This window comes from Uloborus diversus, chromosome 4 (assembly GCF_026930045.1).
Source record: "Uloborus diversus isolate 005 chromosome 4, Udiv.v.3.1, whole genome shotgun sequence".
NCBI lineage: Eukaryota > Metazoa > Arthropoda > Arachnida > Araneae > Uloboridae > Uloborus > Uloborus diversus.
In genome coordinates, this window is record NC_072734.1 from 21654776 (window position 1) to 21673190 (window position 18415).

An 18415-nucleotide genomic window follows, 5' to 3' on the forward strand; every position below is an offset into this window, starting at 1 on the left:
CATGTAATCAATTGTTTTAGCTCAGTGGTTCACAACCTTTTCCTGCCCGAGGGCCACACCTCATATTAATATCATTTCCACGGGCCAGAACACAAATGAAATTTAAAAAAAAAAAATCCTTATATTCTAAATAACTTGAAAAATATAGAAAAGGAAATAAAATTAAAACCAATGATTTCCGTCATCATTACTTGATGCTTATTTTATTAAAAGCATCTGTTTTTAATAAACCAGTTTCTGAATATCTGGCTCTAAATGTTTGACATTTTTTCTAACAGTGCTTTTCTATTTGTAACACGGAACAAAACAGCGGACCACACGGATAATCGTCGCCGTCCGGATGTGGCCCGCGGCTCGTAGGTTGGCACCACTGTTTTAGATCATATACTTTCAAATAGTTACCCTACTTGAATTTTCCTGATATAAGGAAGTAACATATTACTTCTTTAGCCACAATTTTAGCCTGCTTTTGTGTAAATATTACATTTTAATAAATCGAATGAATTACCTTCTCCGAATAAAATACAGAATACAGTATTTATTAACCCTGGCGGAAAAGAAAGGAAGTTATAAGTTTGATGTATGTGTCTGTCTGTTTGGTTCTCTGAATGTGCTTGTTGATATTTGAATTTAGAAACATAAATTTGAGTTAAAACATCAGACTCAAACGTATCAATTTCAAATGGCCGAGCGATCTGAGTGATTGCTTGACATTGGCACACTTGAGGCGATGGGTTCGACTCCCACCCTCGCTCCGGTTGTACTTTCCCTTCTTTGTGATGTAAATTCTTTCATGTGTTGTTTATATGTGTAATAAAATATATCATGCGTAAGGGAGGCAAAGCACTCAGTTTGTAGTCCTCATCAAAATAAACCTGTGCAATTAAGCACCGAAAGAAAGAAAGAAACTATCAATTTCAAGGTAAATAAAATACTATTTACAGGCGTCTCTCGTATAACACGGTACTTGTACAACACGGTTTCTGTTACGAAAGAAGGTAAATTATTTTCCAAAAGTGTTGGCAACCTTAATTTACATTGATTTTTTCTCATTTTTTCTTTCCTTCTTACAACAAGATCGCGTCAGCAGAATATGCAAATTGCCAGTAGCATATAAGCTCCCGCCTCTTTGCCTCATTCTCTTCCCTTTCAATTTCAACCCAAGTCAGACTTGGTTGTTTTCTTTTGGCAGCTCAGCTGAGTCTATCCGTTTTTGCCGATAGCTTCGGTTTACTGTTTTTGACATGAATATCATAGCTCAATATGATTAACGTTTCATACTTTGACTTAGAATGTTGGCTTCAGAAGTCATTTAAAGTATATATAATGAGCTACTTAATATTGTAAAGAGCATATTCTCAATATTTCGTTTAACATGTCATTGTATATATCAGAGCCATAATAGACAAGTTACTTTTAACTTTGGCTTTTCTTGATGTTGACAAGATAAATATGTTTTTCAAGAACTATCACACGTCCTGGTTGAGCTTCCACTAAAAGTTAATAAGCTGAGCACTTTTAAAACCTCGCAGTTAAACAGTTTCGATACTACATGGTACCAAATTTACGATTAGTATAACACGGTCTGGATATTACAAGGTACGAAACTTGAATTGAATACTTCATAGTTTTGATATAACACGAATGTTATCTTCAAAAAAGCTGGAATTTCATTTTTGTTTAACGCATTCTGTTAATGGTTGACAAATCTAGAAAGTTTTTACTTTGTTTTTGTGAAACTTGGTTTCGATATAACACGATACATATTGACAAGATTTTTACTATGTACTGATGAATTAGTGTAAAGAATAAGTTAAAAAGGTATTTTTAAAAAAGTCTCGTAATATATAAAATATCAAGCACTGTTATTTACGCAGAAGCATTTTATATCCGCTGTTGAAATGATTGGCGTTAAGTTTCAAAAATAATTCTATGCAAAATGTATTACGAGCATTTGAAAATCCTGAATTAAATATTACATACTAATAAAATTTAATTTCATATAAATAACATTCCATCGATTTTTTACCTTCTGTCCTCCAGTAGTGGATAATGTATGCTGTTATTGGTCTGTTTCCATGGTAAGGCGAAGTCCATGTTAACTGAATACTACGGCTCCAGATTTGACTGACCATTAATTCTTTTGGTTGTCCAGGAATCTCTTAAAATAAGAAATATAAACGTAAGGTTTCACTTTCAGTTGGAGAAAAATAATAAAACTTATTTAACAAAACGAAGCAATAAAACTATGAGTTTTTGACAATCTGATTTTTTTTTATTGCATTAAAAAAATTATGCTGAAGAACCCAGTTACGTTTCCCAACTCGGAAAGATTGTTGATTTCTACTGTTTTTTTTTTTTTTAAATTTATTTTTTATACTTGCTATGTCTTGGGTGGGTGGGACAAGCTTTCTAACTGTTGCCAAAAACAGAAACAAATAAAATTTAATTGCTAGTTAAAATCTTAGTGTCAAAGATGAACTCAGCAAAAATAGATTTCTGGATTTTGAGCTGTTGAAACTTGCTGTTGAAACTTTTCAAGAAATGTGGTTTTTTGATGTTTTTTTAAATTCAGATACATAGTTTGAAAGCGTTTTAAAAATATATCTTTTCACTATACATTTGTCAAGAATTAAAGGCAGATTCAAAACCTTGTTTTCAAAGTCTCAAATCTTCTGCGCAACTTAAGGAATAAATTCTCATAGCATATACACTCGCGTAACTATAACATATTCACTGTAAACTTTACATTATTTCTAAAAGTACTACTAGAAAGAAAATCTCAAAAATTAGGCAGTTATGTTTATATTTACTAAGAAAAGCTGTCTTAGTAAAAGTAAGAAATAATTAAGTATAATTTTAAGTGAGCTTACAGATGAAAAGACATGCGACAAAAACTTTTATCTCTTCATATATAAGCTCACTTATTTTGCATGGAATAGGGGGTTCTTTGTAACCCCGAAGCACGTGTATGCAGTAATCTGCAATGTTTGTGAAATTACACGTTCTAATTTCTTATTTTTACTTTTCAAGCACAAAGGTATTTATTCAGATTTAAGCTGCCTTAGTATGCTTGTTTATGAAACGAACTTCCACCCACTTTTGCAACGTACCTTAAGCATTTTCTAAATACCTCTCCGAACTCTCCCATATTTCGTATTCAGACAGCCATTTTTCAATTTGTTGAACTTGAGGAAGTTATAGTGGTTACCAATTAAAATAATTTATCCTAGTAATCGTGGTGAACTGTTATCCAAAAAAAGAAAGAAAAATAAGCGAACTGGACATGATACATAAGCGTAAATAAATGACATGCAAGCCTCCTCCCCCTTCCCAAAGACGATTTTTGACATTTCGAAGAAAACATTTCCTTACAAAGCAAAGTCATTTTACTTCCTTTTGACTGGGTGACTTGAGGAATATTTCCAACAAATGAGGACTTAGAAAACCAATTCTTTCTTTCAGTATGTAATTTAATCTCATGATTTACACGGTTTTAAACTAGGTTAAAACTTTTATTTCAAACATCACTAGTGTCTTCCTATATCAAACTTATTGTAATACATTAAAACATATTAACAATTATGTACTATTTCAAAAACTCAATTTCATTTAAAAGTATTTCTTTAAACCCATATTCTGGAATGAAATGTAAGTTTGCTCGATTAATGATCAAATTAGCAGCGTTATTTCGTGTGCAGAGAAGGTTTTAAAGGTAATTTCTATCAAAATCTTCTTGTAATTTGGGAACTGCAAGATATCATTAATAATACCGTGTCCAAAAAAGATTTTTACATTTCTGAATTATCATTTCAAAAAAAAAACTTACAAGAAACGTACTTTTGGTTTTACTTCTCGATAAAAATCGTAATTTATATGATTAAGTAAAACTAGAACCTTTTTTTAACTAAAATTCACAATTTTTAAAAGATATTAAAGTGATAGAGAGAGATGATGCATATCTACCGCATCTTTTAAATACGACTGGTGTGTGCATGCGGAGGGAGGGGGAGGGTGTCAATAGTGATAAAACTTTGCTGTGATTTTCGATTTGCAATGCGTTACATACGCTTGCAGAGACGTTTAAAATATTTCTGGCTGTAAAAACTGAATTTTACACCAAGTTTGAGGAGACACCAATCTTTTGGAGTTGATTTTTGATTGATTTTTTTGTACCTTAAATGTCTAATCCATTTCGTACGGAGAAATAATCTGAAGGCTAATTGCAACATTTTTCCTCCCGTGACTTCAGAACAAATTCTTAAAAGGAGCAAATACTATATGCGTCGGAGCAGAACCACACTCCCGTTTAAAAATACTCCAAGGCGACCAAACGTGCAAATGAACTGATAGTGCTTCTGAGTGGGTAGCAACAGTTTAAAGAAATAAGAATGTGTTAGAATGTCCACCAAATCGTGGTTCGCTTGGAGTATCCTCGTATATTTAATAGTGAATGTTTTACTGGTAAGATTCATTTTAGGAGAGTGAAGAAAAGAAAAAGTGGTCAACTATGAACGCTATCTACTGGAGTTTAGAGTTAATCTACTGGAGTTAGGGTTACAATTTCAACTATCAAAATGTCACCAAATAGGCAATTGCTTCGTTAAAATGCAGAAGAGTATAAGCGATTTTCACCCGTCATACCTTGACAGGCGACTTTCTAGTGAAACATAAATGTTTCACGGAAAAGAATTTCATGAAAATATTAACCATGTGTTGCATATATTACAGTGAAGACCGAAATTGGATAATGTCGACTCCCCCCAACAATACTCGGTCTTTCGCTGATGTCTTTGGTATGTGAAAATGTTGACATTCACCATTAGGTGGCTCTTACGGGGGACAACTGCCCCCTCACTTCCAAAAGTAAAGGGCCTTGCTCCATCACTTTCAGAGTCAAAAATTAACGATTGATTGGAAAATAATTTTTTGAAGGATGGATTGATTTATTTCACGAAAGTAAGAACCAAAAATTCCCAAATAAATAATCTTTTCTCATCTTATTTCATATAGTGGTACCCGCATGGCTTTGCCCGTAATAGAAAAATTAAAAGGACTTTTGGTTCGCCTGTATATTTACAAATAATGTATGGTGAATTTTCTCGCCAATTGGCTTGTGCCCATGTTACGGTTCCACGTTATGATAATTTCGTAATTTACTAGTCCATCTTATGAAAATTTTGTGCTTAAAATTGGAATAGAAAAAAAACCACACTGAATTTTCGAAAAATCGCTTCGAGGTGAACACCCCTACGTTACAAACTAACTTCGTGCGAAATTTCATTAAAATCGGTCGAACGGTCTACGCGCTATGCGCGTCACAAGATCCTGAAAGACAGAGGGACATTCAGCTTTATTATTATTTCATAAGAATGGAACTTTAAAAGGGAATTGGAAAGTCTTAGGTGGCTATCCGTCCCGATTTTTGGTGCCATATCCCACATTTAAAGAACAGTAACTTTAAGCCAGTAATATAGCGCAATTTTACAAAATAATTTGAAAAATCATCTTAAGGGATCACGCTCTCTAACCCTAAACTTCTTTTGACCTCCTACTTTTGGTGCACCAGCCGCCTATGCCTTGCCACTGTCGACATTTACCGGATTTCTGACTCTCACGGTAGCACACAAATTGTAGATGAATAATCTTTACAAATAATAAAGCTCAAAGTCTCTCTGTCAGGATGTCTGGATGTCTGGATCTCTGTGACGCGCATAGCGAATAGACCGTTCGACCGATTTTCATGAAATTTGGAACAAAGTTAGTTTGTAGCATGAGGGTGTACACCTCGAAGCGATTTTTCAAAAATTCGGTTTTGTTCTTTTTCTATTTCAATTTTAAAAACATTTTCCGGAGAAAAATTATCATAAGATGGACGAGTAAATTACGAAATTATCATGACGTGGAATGGGAGAGCGAATGAACATAGCCGATTGGCAAGAAATTCATCATGCATTATTTGTAAATATACAGACGAACCAAATGACCGTTTAGTTTTCTACTACGGGCAAAGCCGAGCGGGTACCACTAGTTTTAAATAAAAAGTAGCTTTATTCCCAGATTCTTTTCAAGCTAAGACACGATAATATGAGCTCTTTCACGAAAGTCTACGCGTACGGAAAAAGAGAATCAGTTCAATTAAGTCGGTGATTTGTTTTCGAGGATGGCGTGACAAAAAGCGGGCGCGGAAAACAGTGGAACACGTCCTCTTGCGTAATGTCCGCCATTGAATAGACGAATGTCAAGGGAGGAAAGACACTGGATGTCCTCTAGAAACGTCATTACGTAGGTGTAGGTACACTACAAACATTGATGTCTGCATTTTGAGGGCTGGGCCTTTATGTCAAAAAAAAAAAAGTAACAAAAAAAAAAAAAACATTTTGGAATTTTCATTGGTTACATAACTACAAAAAAAAATTTCTTTTTTTTTTTTTTTTTTTTGAAAAATACAAATAGTCCAGTCAATAGGTAGAAAAAAACGGGCTTGCCTTACAAAAAATGGGGTCAAAGATTTTATTTTTTTAATTTGTGTATACTAGTGCCAATATGAAAAAACCAAGTTATCCAACACGAAAGACCTCGGGAGAAGTTTTGGGGGCCGAAAACCCCCCAAAAATTGTGACTTTTTGTAATATTTTCAAAATATCTCAAAAATGGTTAAAATTACAAAAAAACTTCCAATGCAAATGTTAAAGGGGATTAAATTTTCTTCAACTTTTGTCATTACAACATTTTTGTAGCATGAAACGCAAGCGAGTTACAGCTTCTTGAAAGTCACACTTTTTCTGAACCCCCTCAGCGAAGTGCGTGAAAGCGCATCGGATAACGGAGGAAAAAAGGAGAAACGCCGGCAGTCTGACCTTGGAAATCATTTGTCTTTCACAACTGAGGGTAAATGCCTCCGTTCCCTTTAACTTAAACAAAACATCCCCATTCCATCCCCCCTTTTTTTTCTCCAAATGAGATGAAGCGACTCAATAGCTACTTATGTTGGTCACTTCAGCGTTTGAGCCAGATATGTTTTATCCATTTGTGTGTTCTGTATTACAATTTTTTTCCCTAGAACTGAATACGCCTGACCAAGGTGTTTTATTATTATTATTATTATTATTATTATTATTATTATTTGCAAAATCAGTTTGCGTGAATGCGAAATAAAGATTGTGAAGGAAAAGGGAATATAAAATCTTCAAAGATGCAGCGCAAAACGGCAAAATGAAGAACATCAGCGTTTTTTTGAAGTTCTTAAAAGAAGTGACAATTCACACTGCCTGTCAAAAATGCTATATCAATGAGCAATCAATCTCTTCCCTTGAAGTAATGGTTGAACCTAACATGTCAACTAAATTCCTCAAGAAAGATTTCTGACAAATTATAACAACAAGAATCGTCTTATTCAACTTCTTGAGACATATTTCGAAGAGTGTGAGATTGAAGTCAGGCAGACTCAAGATGATGCCGACTTACTTACTACTCTTTCAAAGGCAAAATAAATTGAAAAGTTTGTTATAGTGGGCTAGAGGATATAGATCTGTTGGTGCTGATGACAGCTTTAGGACAGCCTTTCAGCAACTTGTTCCTTTTAAAACCTGGAAGAGGGAGTACTTGTGATTTGTTTTTTTCCCCACTAAATCTTTTAAGTTTGACCCCAGCAATATTCTTTTCATCCATGCGTTTAGTGGGTATGATACGACTTCGGCAATCTTTGGCCAAGACAAAATTAAGTTGTACAAAATAGTCAAAAAAGAAAAAGAACTCCTGAAATTAAGGAAGCTATTGAAGAATTTAGGGACCCAATCTGTCATCGTGATGCCTTAGCTGCAGCCGGAGAAATTGCAAATATTATATACAGGTGACGTAAAGTGTTTGAACCTATCTTTGGATACTTTGCAATTTAATCTTTTTATAAAACTAGTACAGGGCTAAGATAAATCTTGAAGGGCTACCTCCAACGTGCGGAGAAGGGGGGGGGATGTTATCACTCATATTGGTTCTACCACCAAATTCAAAGTTAGTTGAGCAACATAATTGATCCAGAGAAGTGGGGTTGGGAACGCAGAACGCAAGATCAAATGCATTTTAACACGAAAAGAGATTCAGTTACTCAGAATCTTTTGAAAATTGTACCTTGTACCTGCAAGAAAAATTGCACTAGAGCCTGTTCTTGTCATAAGGCAGGTTTAAAATGCTCCAGCACGTGCAAACACTGCAGTGGCACAAATTGTAAAAATGTTGCAGAAATTTCATCTTTGGATGAGACTGCTGAAGAAGATGATTTGTTCCAGGAGCTTTTGGAATTACCGCAACAAGGAGATGAAAAATTAAAGGACCACAGCTTCTTTTTACCCCCTACAGATTCTGAACCGGGAGAACCTGGACCTTCAAAACGGCTTCGAAGAAGATAAACAGCGTATTTTGTTGTCCTTTCTCTATTTGCTTTAAGGTCGAATGAATCTCTCTGTAATTTAGATCTGTATTATTCTGTCTGTAATTAATCTGTATTAAGCTTCTACAGTTGGATTTTCATTTTGAAAGGTAATTCTTTTGAGTTTTTCAGGCCTCAAAAAGTCAGTTTCTGCAGAATTTTTTCAAAGTGTTCATTACGTATTGCTATTGTACCTTTATTTATGCATTATTATATCTATTGTTTGCTTATTATCACTCTAATATTTATTCATTCACATTTATATTTTCGAATATTGCATTTTCACTTGTAATAGAATAGATGGTACAAATTATGTGCTTTAAATGAATGAGAAGATTATGTAATTCAATTACAAACTGCAATATCAATCATATGTTATTGGAGTCTGACTGAAGACTACCTCTGTCAGACTAGAAATATTAGTTCGTGAGCGGTGGGGGAGGGTTTATTATTATTATTGTATCAGAGCATAGGATGCATGACTGTGTTGATTGTTTGTTTATTAGCTGCCTAATATTCTTTCCTTCACATTAATACTTAAAAATCGCATCTTTGTTTGCAATAATTAGACTAGAATGTACGAATTACATCCCTCAAATGAATGTATATATTGTGTAATTCAGTTATAAACAGCAATTTATCATCTATTATTGGAGTCTAATGAAGACTACCTCTGTCAGATCAGAAAAGTTAGTTCGTGAGCAGTGGGGAAGATTTTTTTTTAAATTATTGCATTGTCGTATGTGCTTTAAATGGATGTGTAGATATGTATTTCAGTTTCATAGTACATCGTTTGTTTTTGGAGTCTAGTGGGAACAAATCTGTCAGCCAGAAATGCTACTCTGTGTCTAGCGGTGGGGGGGGGGGGGGAGCAAGAAACTCAAACTACTCTAACTGTCGATAAACTCTCTGAAACTAAAGTTTCTATTCAAGTTCTAATAATTATGACGCCTTGCTTTTGGTGTGAAAGCTTTTTTTTTTCGGAGTGGAGGAAAACTGCCTATTTTCAAAGAGCTATAGCAAGCTTGTTATTTGTGCTACAAAAAAATTGTAAATACAAAAGTTGTAGGAAATTTTATGTTCTTTAAACCTTACATTTAAAACTTTTTTCTAAGTTGAACCATTTCGGAGATATTTTGGAAAAAACAAAAAAAGTCATAAATTTTTGTGGTTTTTCGGCCCCCAAAAGTTCTCCCGGGGTCTTTCGTGTTGGATAACTTGGTTTTTCCATGTCGGCACCAATATGTACAAATTAAAAAAATAAAATCTTTGACCCCATTTTTTGCAAGGTAAAATGTATCTATTGACTGGACTAAAAGGAAAGTAAAGAAAAAATAGTAATTGTCTTCATCATTTTAAGGACCGTAAAATTTGCAGTACAGTGAAAATTTGCGATGTTTCCAAAGAAAAAATACAGTATTTTAAACAATGCCTTTTGTTTCTGCTATGACGTCAAAACTTCATGGAAAACATATAAATCATAAATTATTGAAATTCCATAACTTATAAAAGAAATTCTGAACTTAAGGGACACATATGTCCCACGATCCTTAAAAGGATTAAGTTCTTTTTCTCTTTTCCTTGTATATTTTACCGAATAACTTAAGAAAACTAAGAAAACAGAGTTTTTTCCCGCTCGAAGTAAAAATGTTACCAAATCGATATTTCCAATTAAGAAAAAAAAACTAGACATGATTAAAGAAAGAAAGCAATTGCATAATAGAATTTCGCAAAATTCTCAAAAAGTTAAAGTACGTGTGCAAATTTACTCATAACTACTGGGCTCCAACTAACTGGGTGTCCTAAACTAACCAGTTTCCAAATTAAAAGTAATATCTGGATTTTGACATCCATTATTTGAAAGTTCTTCTTATTGTAATCAATTAATAAGTAGGTACAAACATCGAGTGGAGTCTTTTCTTCTTAACACGTTGTAAAAGCATCGTTTGATTGACTTTATTAATCCTAGTTGGTTCTACTGATGTCATGATACACTTAGTAGCAAAACCAGTTCATTCTGTGAATTTTCAAAAATTAATTTAATTTCATAATTTGATACTTCTTGGTGAATGCTATCAGGCTCATCAGTGTATCAGATCTAAACCTAATGATTAGTACTTTTCCCATCAATAAAGAAATGTACATCTATGATCAGTAATATAGAAATAAACACTCCAATTCTGAAAATTTTGAAAGCTCCTTAGGACACGGCTTACTGTACTTTTTTCTTCTTTTAAAGGTAGTAATTCCGACTATGTAACGAGAATCGGCATGTCATGGCCATATAACTTTCCCAGTATCCACCCCTTCTTGTTTTCATGTTTACGGCTGTATGAATATTTTCCTACGTTGTTTCTGGAAATGTCATGTGGTGCATGTGTCTGAAAATGTTATTTTTCCTTGACACGCCAATTCTCGTTGCACAGATAAGAATATTATTTAAGTGTATTTATTATTTAAATGTGAATTTACGTTGTGAGGGCAAAAGAGCTCCTGCATTTTTTTTTTTTTTTTTACAAATTAAGCTTTGCTCAAAACAATTATACACATATTTTTTTACTAAGATAGGCAATATTTCTTAAAACTTAAGGCTCGGGTGACTTTAACCCCAAAACAAATCCTCAGCCTCTGGAGAGATGAGAAACGATAATCAATCCAGGATCTTTTGTTTCACAATGGGCAAATTAGCGTGAATTCGTGCCTCGAAATGTAATTAATAGCAGCTTCTAAAATCAGAAGTGCAGAAGAGTGGTTAAGGTAAAAGTGTTGCGGCAACTAGAAGAATGAAAATGAAATTGAATTAGAATAAGGTTTCAATTGGAATGAAAACGTATATGTTGTGAATGAAACTCCATTGTATAAGGATAAGCTGAAATAAACTACCGAAAGCATTCTACCTACAGAAAGCATTATTTTCATTCATTTACTGATACGGATTTTTTTTTATGAGAGAAATCGTGGATAAGCAAACAAAATCTATACTAATAATATAAAGCTGAAGAGTTTTTTTGTTTGAACGCGCATCTCAAGAACTACTGGTTTGAATTGAAAACAAAAAATGTGTTGCGTAGTCCATTTATTGAGGAAGGCTATAGGCTTTTTTTTTAATCAGATTGACCCGAAATATTTGTAACTGCAAATTAAATATTTAATTAATTTCTTGGTTCTACGAATTCCTTATGGATGGCGGGGTAAATTAACTTATCGAGAGAGCACTGGCCGACAGTGTCGATAGCTTCGAGGAACCATGCCGCGCGGCTCAGACGCGTGGTCGGCTACGCTGTTGTGGTCAGCGAACTGATTTTTGAATGCAGTTTTCTTTTTTTTTTTTTAAATTCATGTACACAATTTGATTTTGTAGGATTTTTCGATTGGGTTTTGTTTTCCCTGTTTTTTCAACGTTTGTTTTTGTTCTTATAGTTGAAGATAGTTACTTATCTAAGTAAATAATTTGACTTATCGTATTATTGAACTGTGATCGTTCTTTATAACGTTTTTATTGTAGTATTGTTTTTTTGGCGAAACATTTGAAATTGCAGAATAAACGCTTCACTCGTTAAAGGGTAGGGTTACGCTAGCGTGGTTGCTTGGCGCGTTACGCGATGAACTATACAGTTGAAGGATTATTTTGGGTTTTAAAGCCAATGTTAACTTTTCATGTGCTTTGGCGAATAGTTTTAAATTCCAAAGATACTTTAATAGGTTTTTTAAAAAGATGCGTACGCATTTTAGTTGAAAAAAAATGATCATTTCACATCAGAAGGGGGTGGGGAGGGAGCGTGTTTTTTTTTTTTTTATTCAACAGACTCTTTTTACATTCTTAGTACAGGCATCGCCTTGCGGGTACTTCTAGTTTCTAATAAAAGCCAAAATTTGGTTTTATTTATTAGTTTTTTATTTACTTCCAATAAGTGGACAATTTTATCAGAACTAACGGATAAGTTAATAATTCAACCACGTTTACTATTTCATCTTAAAAAACTATAATCACACATACACAGTGTGATCAAAAAATAACCTAACTTTTTAGTGATAGAACAAAATAAGCCTAGTAATATGTTAAAAAGGTATTATTAATTCAAAATAGGTTCCATTTAACTCATTCCTATACTTATTAAATTTTGTTTCCGTAATGTTCCCTTGGTCCTGCGTTGAATGTCTAAAACACCAATGTAAAAAGCTTCTTTCATTGCAGTTTTCCGTTTCGTTACCAGAAAATAGTCACTTGGCGATTGATAGATCAGGCGAATACGGTGATCGAGAACTGAAATTCATTTTATGTTCCAGAAACTGAAAACTACAATGAAAGGTTACGGTGATGTTCCAGCCAATTAAGCAGCCGTAACACAGGTGCTAAGAACATTCCCAAAATCGAATTTAAAAAATCTATGGATAAATTGGTTGGCCATTCAAAGTGTTGTATTGAGTTAAATGGATCCTATTTAAATTAGTTTTAAAACATATTACCACGCTTATTTTATTCAAACACTAAAAAGTTCGGTTATTTTTAGATCTCACTGAGTAATTGTATTAAAGACTAGAGGTATCCGCCTGCCTTTGCACGTAGTAGAAAATTGAAAGATGATTTGGTTTGCCAGTATGTTTACAAATCATGGAGGATGAATTTCTAGTCAATTTGCTATGTTCATTTGCTCGCCCTTGTTATGGTAATTTGCTTGTCCACGTTATAATAACTTCCTTGGTAAATGTTCTTAAAATTGGAAAAGGACAAGAGCAAAATTGAATTTTCGAAAAGTCTCTTCGAGGTGCTCCCCCCCCCCCCCCCCCCCCCCCCATGCGAACTAATTTTTTGCCAAATTTCATGAAAATCGGCAGAACGGTCTAGGCGCTGTGTGCGTAACAGACATCCAGACAGAGATCCAGAGATCCAGAGGCACAGACTTTCAGCTTTATTATTAGTAAAGATAAAATATGTAATAAAATGATGAAAATAAAATTTCCGTCATAAGCTCACCGACTACATCAATGTTGATGATCCGATAGCTTTCTCCATAGCTGTTCTTTGCTTTGCAAACATAAAGGCCACTGCTGGAACGATCTACATGGGTTAAAACCAAAGAAGTGGTGACTCCTCTCTCCGTAGGCAGCTCGTGGATTTGTATCCTATGACAAAAGTTTTAATTATATTTTATTTTTGGATAAAAAATATTAATGCTACATTAATTTCAAATTATCAAACATGATTTGAAATAAAGGATTATTTAACAAAACATTAATTCAAGTTTTATAAGTGGAGCTATTAACTAGTACTCTTGACTATATGGTGCAGATACTGCTTATCCTATTATCGATAAGTCAAGGATAAAATTCTGAAATATTAATTTTTTGTCACATACTAATTTGATACATTTTCCTTGCCGCATCGAAAATCTCTTGAAAGGTAGTTGCTTTAAAAAAACTTTGATGTCAATCCTATTTATCAACTTTTGTTTTGTATTGAACGTTTAATTTTCTTGATATTTCTGCAGTTAATTTTTTTGGTTACAGATTCAAAATTAATTTTTCCCCAGTTTTTTCAGTGGCTTATTCATTATTTATTTTCTAAATTCGAATTATCTAAATTCTTCTGTTTAAAATTCCCCGAAGACATCCAGAAAATGTTGTACATACCTCCTAATAGCACTTATTTCATACTCCTCCCAACCGTTAGAAAAACAAATACAAATATAAATGCCAAAGTGACGACCAGCAACAGGCTGTGGGCTCAGCTAAGCTGGTCCTAGTCTATTTGCAATCCCCAGTGAAGATCAATGGCCCTCTTAAAACTACCTCTTGCTCATTACCACCTCTTCCGGTAAGCTGTTCCAGGATTCCACTACCCTGCTATAATAATAATTTTTCCAAATATCCATGTCAGCCTGAGATTTAAATAGCTTAAAACAATGACCAGTTGTCCTATTTTCAGCGCTAAACTTTAGCCCCGTAACATCTTTCATTTTAATAAATTTAAACAACTGAATCATCTCTTCTTTGCTCAAGACTGTATATTTTTAGCCTTCTAAGCCTGGAATCGTAGTCTAAATGAGAAAGTCCATTTATTAGCCTTGTAGCCCGCCTTTGAACCCTTTCCAATACATTAATATCTTTAACATTCGTGAATGCCTTCTTTTGTTTTTTTTTCAGCTGTCTCTGATGAAATCTAGAGTAATTGCAATCAGATTTTTTTTGTAAAGAATAATTTAACAGAATGTTTTAAGCTGCCGTAAATAGCAGCAACTGTCTACAGCAGCAATAGTAGTTTATGTCTCCAATAGTTCAGAGGTGTGAAATTTATTAGACTCAAGGAGCGAAAAACAGGAAAATCGAATACTTCGGTTCAAAAATAGCCTCTTGATCCTTTCTAGAAGCCTAATTATGTTTTCCCAGAATGGACAAGGTACTATGCATTATTTTCCCGCAAAATGTACTGTTTTACTTGAGTTTTCCCTCCCTTGAAACACTGAATCCTTTGGGATAACACCCGGCATTATGTTCTTTTGTTGTTCCCAAAATTGTTTCTGCAGCTGTGAGCAATGGGAAGTTTTTTTTCGGGTGTTTTAGCACTAGGATTACCAAAATAACAAGTTTATATGCGATTTTGTGTCCCACACTGATTTCATAGAACAGTTTTATTGTTTGTTTTCACGTTTTTCCCTTCGAACATCGATTTTGTTGAATTTTGTGAAATTGGTAAGCTGCCTGACCTCTTACCACGCAAGAAATCACTGATTATGTATAGTTTAGACCAAAATACCTTTTCACAAAGAAAAATCGCGAAAAAACTTAAAAGTTCCGAAAAAAACTATTAATAGAATCAATTTTTCCTTGAAAGAAAACATACCAGTTATCTCAAAGGGGTTGGCAAAATGTGGCAGAAAACGTAAAATGTCTCCAAGGATCAAAAGAAAACTTATTCGGATAGTCAAGGCCAACAGGATAGCAATAAGTAAGGATTTGCAAACAGTCTGAAGCATTATGGTGCGGAATTGAACCCATCATTGGTACGGCGAAGACTCATCGCCAATGAGATGCCTTCTCGAAGGCCACGCAAGAAGGCCAAAATCACCCCAGCTATGGCAAATAAAAGGATTCAGTGGTCTCTTGAACACCTGTTGAACATCTTTGGCTCACTCAATCCTTTTCTTTGCCATAGCTGAGGTGATTTGGGCCTTCCTGTGTGGCCTTAGATAAGGCATCTCATTGGCAATGAGTCGTCACCGGACCAGTCGTCGACGGATGGGTTCAACCCCGCAACATAATGCTTCAGACTGCTTGTAAGGTCTTTACTAATTGCTCTTCTGCTTTACTTGACCATATGAATAAGTTTTCTTTTTATTTTTGGGGACATTTTGCGTTTTCTACCACATTTTGCCAGCCCTTTTGAGACAACTGTTATGTTTCCTTTGACAGAAAAATTGATTCTGCTGACAGTTTTTTCGGAAATATTAAGTTTTTTCGCAATTTCTCTTTGTGAAAAGGTATTTTGGTCTCGCATACACATATCCAGTGCTTTCATGCGTGATGAGAGGTGATGCAGCTTACCCATTTCAAAAATTAACCAAAATCGATGTTCGAGGGGAAAAATATAAAAACCAATCACTAAAAATGTTCCCTAAAACCAATGTGCGACACAAAATCACTCATAAACTTTTTTTTTGTGGTCCTAGTGCACACACGAAAAAAAAAACTTCTCACCACTCACAGCTGCAGAAACAGTTTTGGAAAGAACAACATTACATAATGGCGGGTGTCATCATATAAGACTCAGTGTTTCCAGGGAGGGGAAACTCAAGTAAAACGGTAAATTTTGCGGGGAGATAATGTATAGTACTGCGACTACTCTAAAAAAACATAATTAGGCTCTTAGAGAGGATCTAGAGGTTTTTTTAGACCGGAATATTCGATTTTCCCGTTTTTTGCTCCTTGAGTCTAATAAATTTCACTCCTCTGTAGGTTATGTCTGTCTCATCCGCAAAGATAAGAACAACTGTGAAACGCCCGGTTTAACTTCGTCAATTTAAAGATTATAGCATGGTGAAAGCATTTTCCTGCTTCCTTCGACGACTATTTCAAGTTATATTTAAAAAATATATTTTACGTTATTTGATGGGCTGTTCCTTCATATATATATATATATATATATATATATATATATATATATATATATATATATATATATATATATATATATATATATATATATATATATATATATATATATATAATAATCTTCTCAACCAATCAGTCTTTCATCGTAAAAAATTTTCGATTAAAGGTATGCAATGCCAATTTAAAAAATAATTAATCCTACTGTCATAATTTTAATACCTTTTACTTTAAGTCCTGGAGTACGAGATATACTAGCATACAATAATTTTTTTTAACGCTTTTGTGTTTTAAAGTAAGCGCAAGAGACACTTCTCAAAAATATATTAATTAGTATAAGTGTTCATGATTGGAATTCCGGTTCTTTGAGAACATGGTAATGAAACAGGTAACAGTGTTGTCTTGACTTAGAGCAGAAAATGTAGTTAATTAAGTGAATAAATGGTTATATAACAACTGATGCGCTAAATATTCTATTCAGTTACACTAATTTTATTAATAGTAATATTTACTACTAGAATAATCAGAGTCAATTAAACTGAAATTCAAGTTCATGCCATGAAGAAGTAAGTGAAGACAAAAAGCAGATTACCGGACTACTGAAGCGGTGCTGACAATTTATATATTATAATTATTAGGTCTACCGTTCTGTCCATGTTTGAAGAGAGATGCAATTAGTTTTTAAAGTATTTAGAAATATATACTGTGCGATTCAATATCTACAATCAATACCTTTTTTTATATGACTTCTTGCTAAAGTGATGGCAATTTATAGATTTTTTTTTAAACACTTTTTTTTTTTTGGAGGAAGAATACTGTTTTGACATTTTCTAACATTTGGCATTTTTTTTTCTTCCAAAAGATTTTGCGAATAGAGGAATAAGAAAAATTGGATGGTGCAAGGTCTGGGAAGTGTGGTGGATGCGAAAGAATTTTCGAGCCTAACTCCTCTACGATTTTCTTCAGAGACTCCAAGCTGCATGTGAAGATTTGAAAGGGAGCTACTTGAGTTCTAAAAGGCAATGTGTTCTTCAAAAATGGGATTTAAAAATTACCATTCGGTGGCAAGAAGTCACATGCAGCAATGATTCTAGTAGACCATCATGGGATAGCAGTTGACCTGAAGTGGAAACATGATTTGAATCATTTCTTATAAATTGTTTGTTATTATTTTGTAAAAAGATAGGATTAGCGAGAACATCCCTCTTGCTACTCGGCACTTTCTGATTCGATTCTACTTATCACAAATGATGCAAGTGTTGTTTCCGCCTCAAGGTCATCCGCCATCTCTCCGTGGTCAAGCTTAATTACAACTTGTATAAGATATTGTTAAATGCTTTTAAAACTGTTTCAGTTTTTTTCTCTTCTTAAAAGGACAACATTTTCCGTAAACCTCGTGTTTGCACCGAGACTCATTAACAATCGGGAGTGCGTATGTTTGAAATTCTCTCACCTTGGCCTTCTGTCCTCTAAAGATTTCCCATTTTTCTCCCACATGATATTCAGTGGAGAATCACCCGTCATATTGCATTGAATAGTCACATCTTTGTTTCGTTCCACAACGAGCGTGCCAGGGCCTGAAGCAACCTTGGGCGGCACTGTCAAGAAGAATAAAAAAAGTATAAAAAGCACATATGTATAAATTATTGGATCTATAATTTTTATTTTATTCTTTACCAGCAGAATATATGTTCTATGTAGAACACTTTTCTTCTTCAATACAAAAGCAAAATAGAAAAAAAAAGCAGTAAAATGGTTGGGACAGAGTATGCAACAGAAGCGTATGTTTCAATTTTACTCGTTCTTTTTCCCCTTTTCCCTATACTTTATTTTGCTATTTAGTTATTTCATGCCTTCATAAAACATTATTTTCCGTGGTTCAAT

The 18415-nt window shown here is 34.0% G+C and overlaps 1 protein-coding gene across 1 annotated transcript in view; it reads right to left on the reverse strand.

The window, feature by feature from the left end:
- The window catches only part of LOC129219936 (cell adhesion molecule Dscam2-like), a 77650-nt gene that overhangs the window by 27974 nt on the left and 31261 nt on the right, over positions 1-18415 (reverse strand). Inside the window, exons 5-7 of the mRNA XM_054854252.1 lie at positions 17985-18129; positions 13401-13549; positions 2030-2161 (exon numbers count right to left, since the gene is read on the reverse strand). Coding sequence (XP_054710227.1) covers positions 2030-2161; positions 13401-13549; positions 17985-18129 — 426 coding nt within the window. The remainder of the gene's footprint in view (positions 1-2029; positions 2162-13400; positions 13550-17984; positions 18130-18415) is intronic.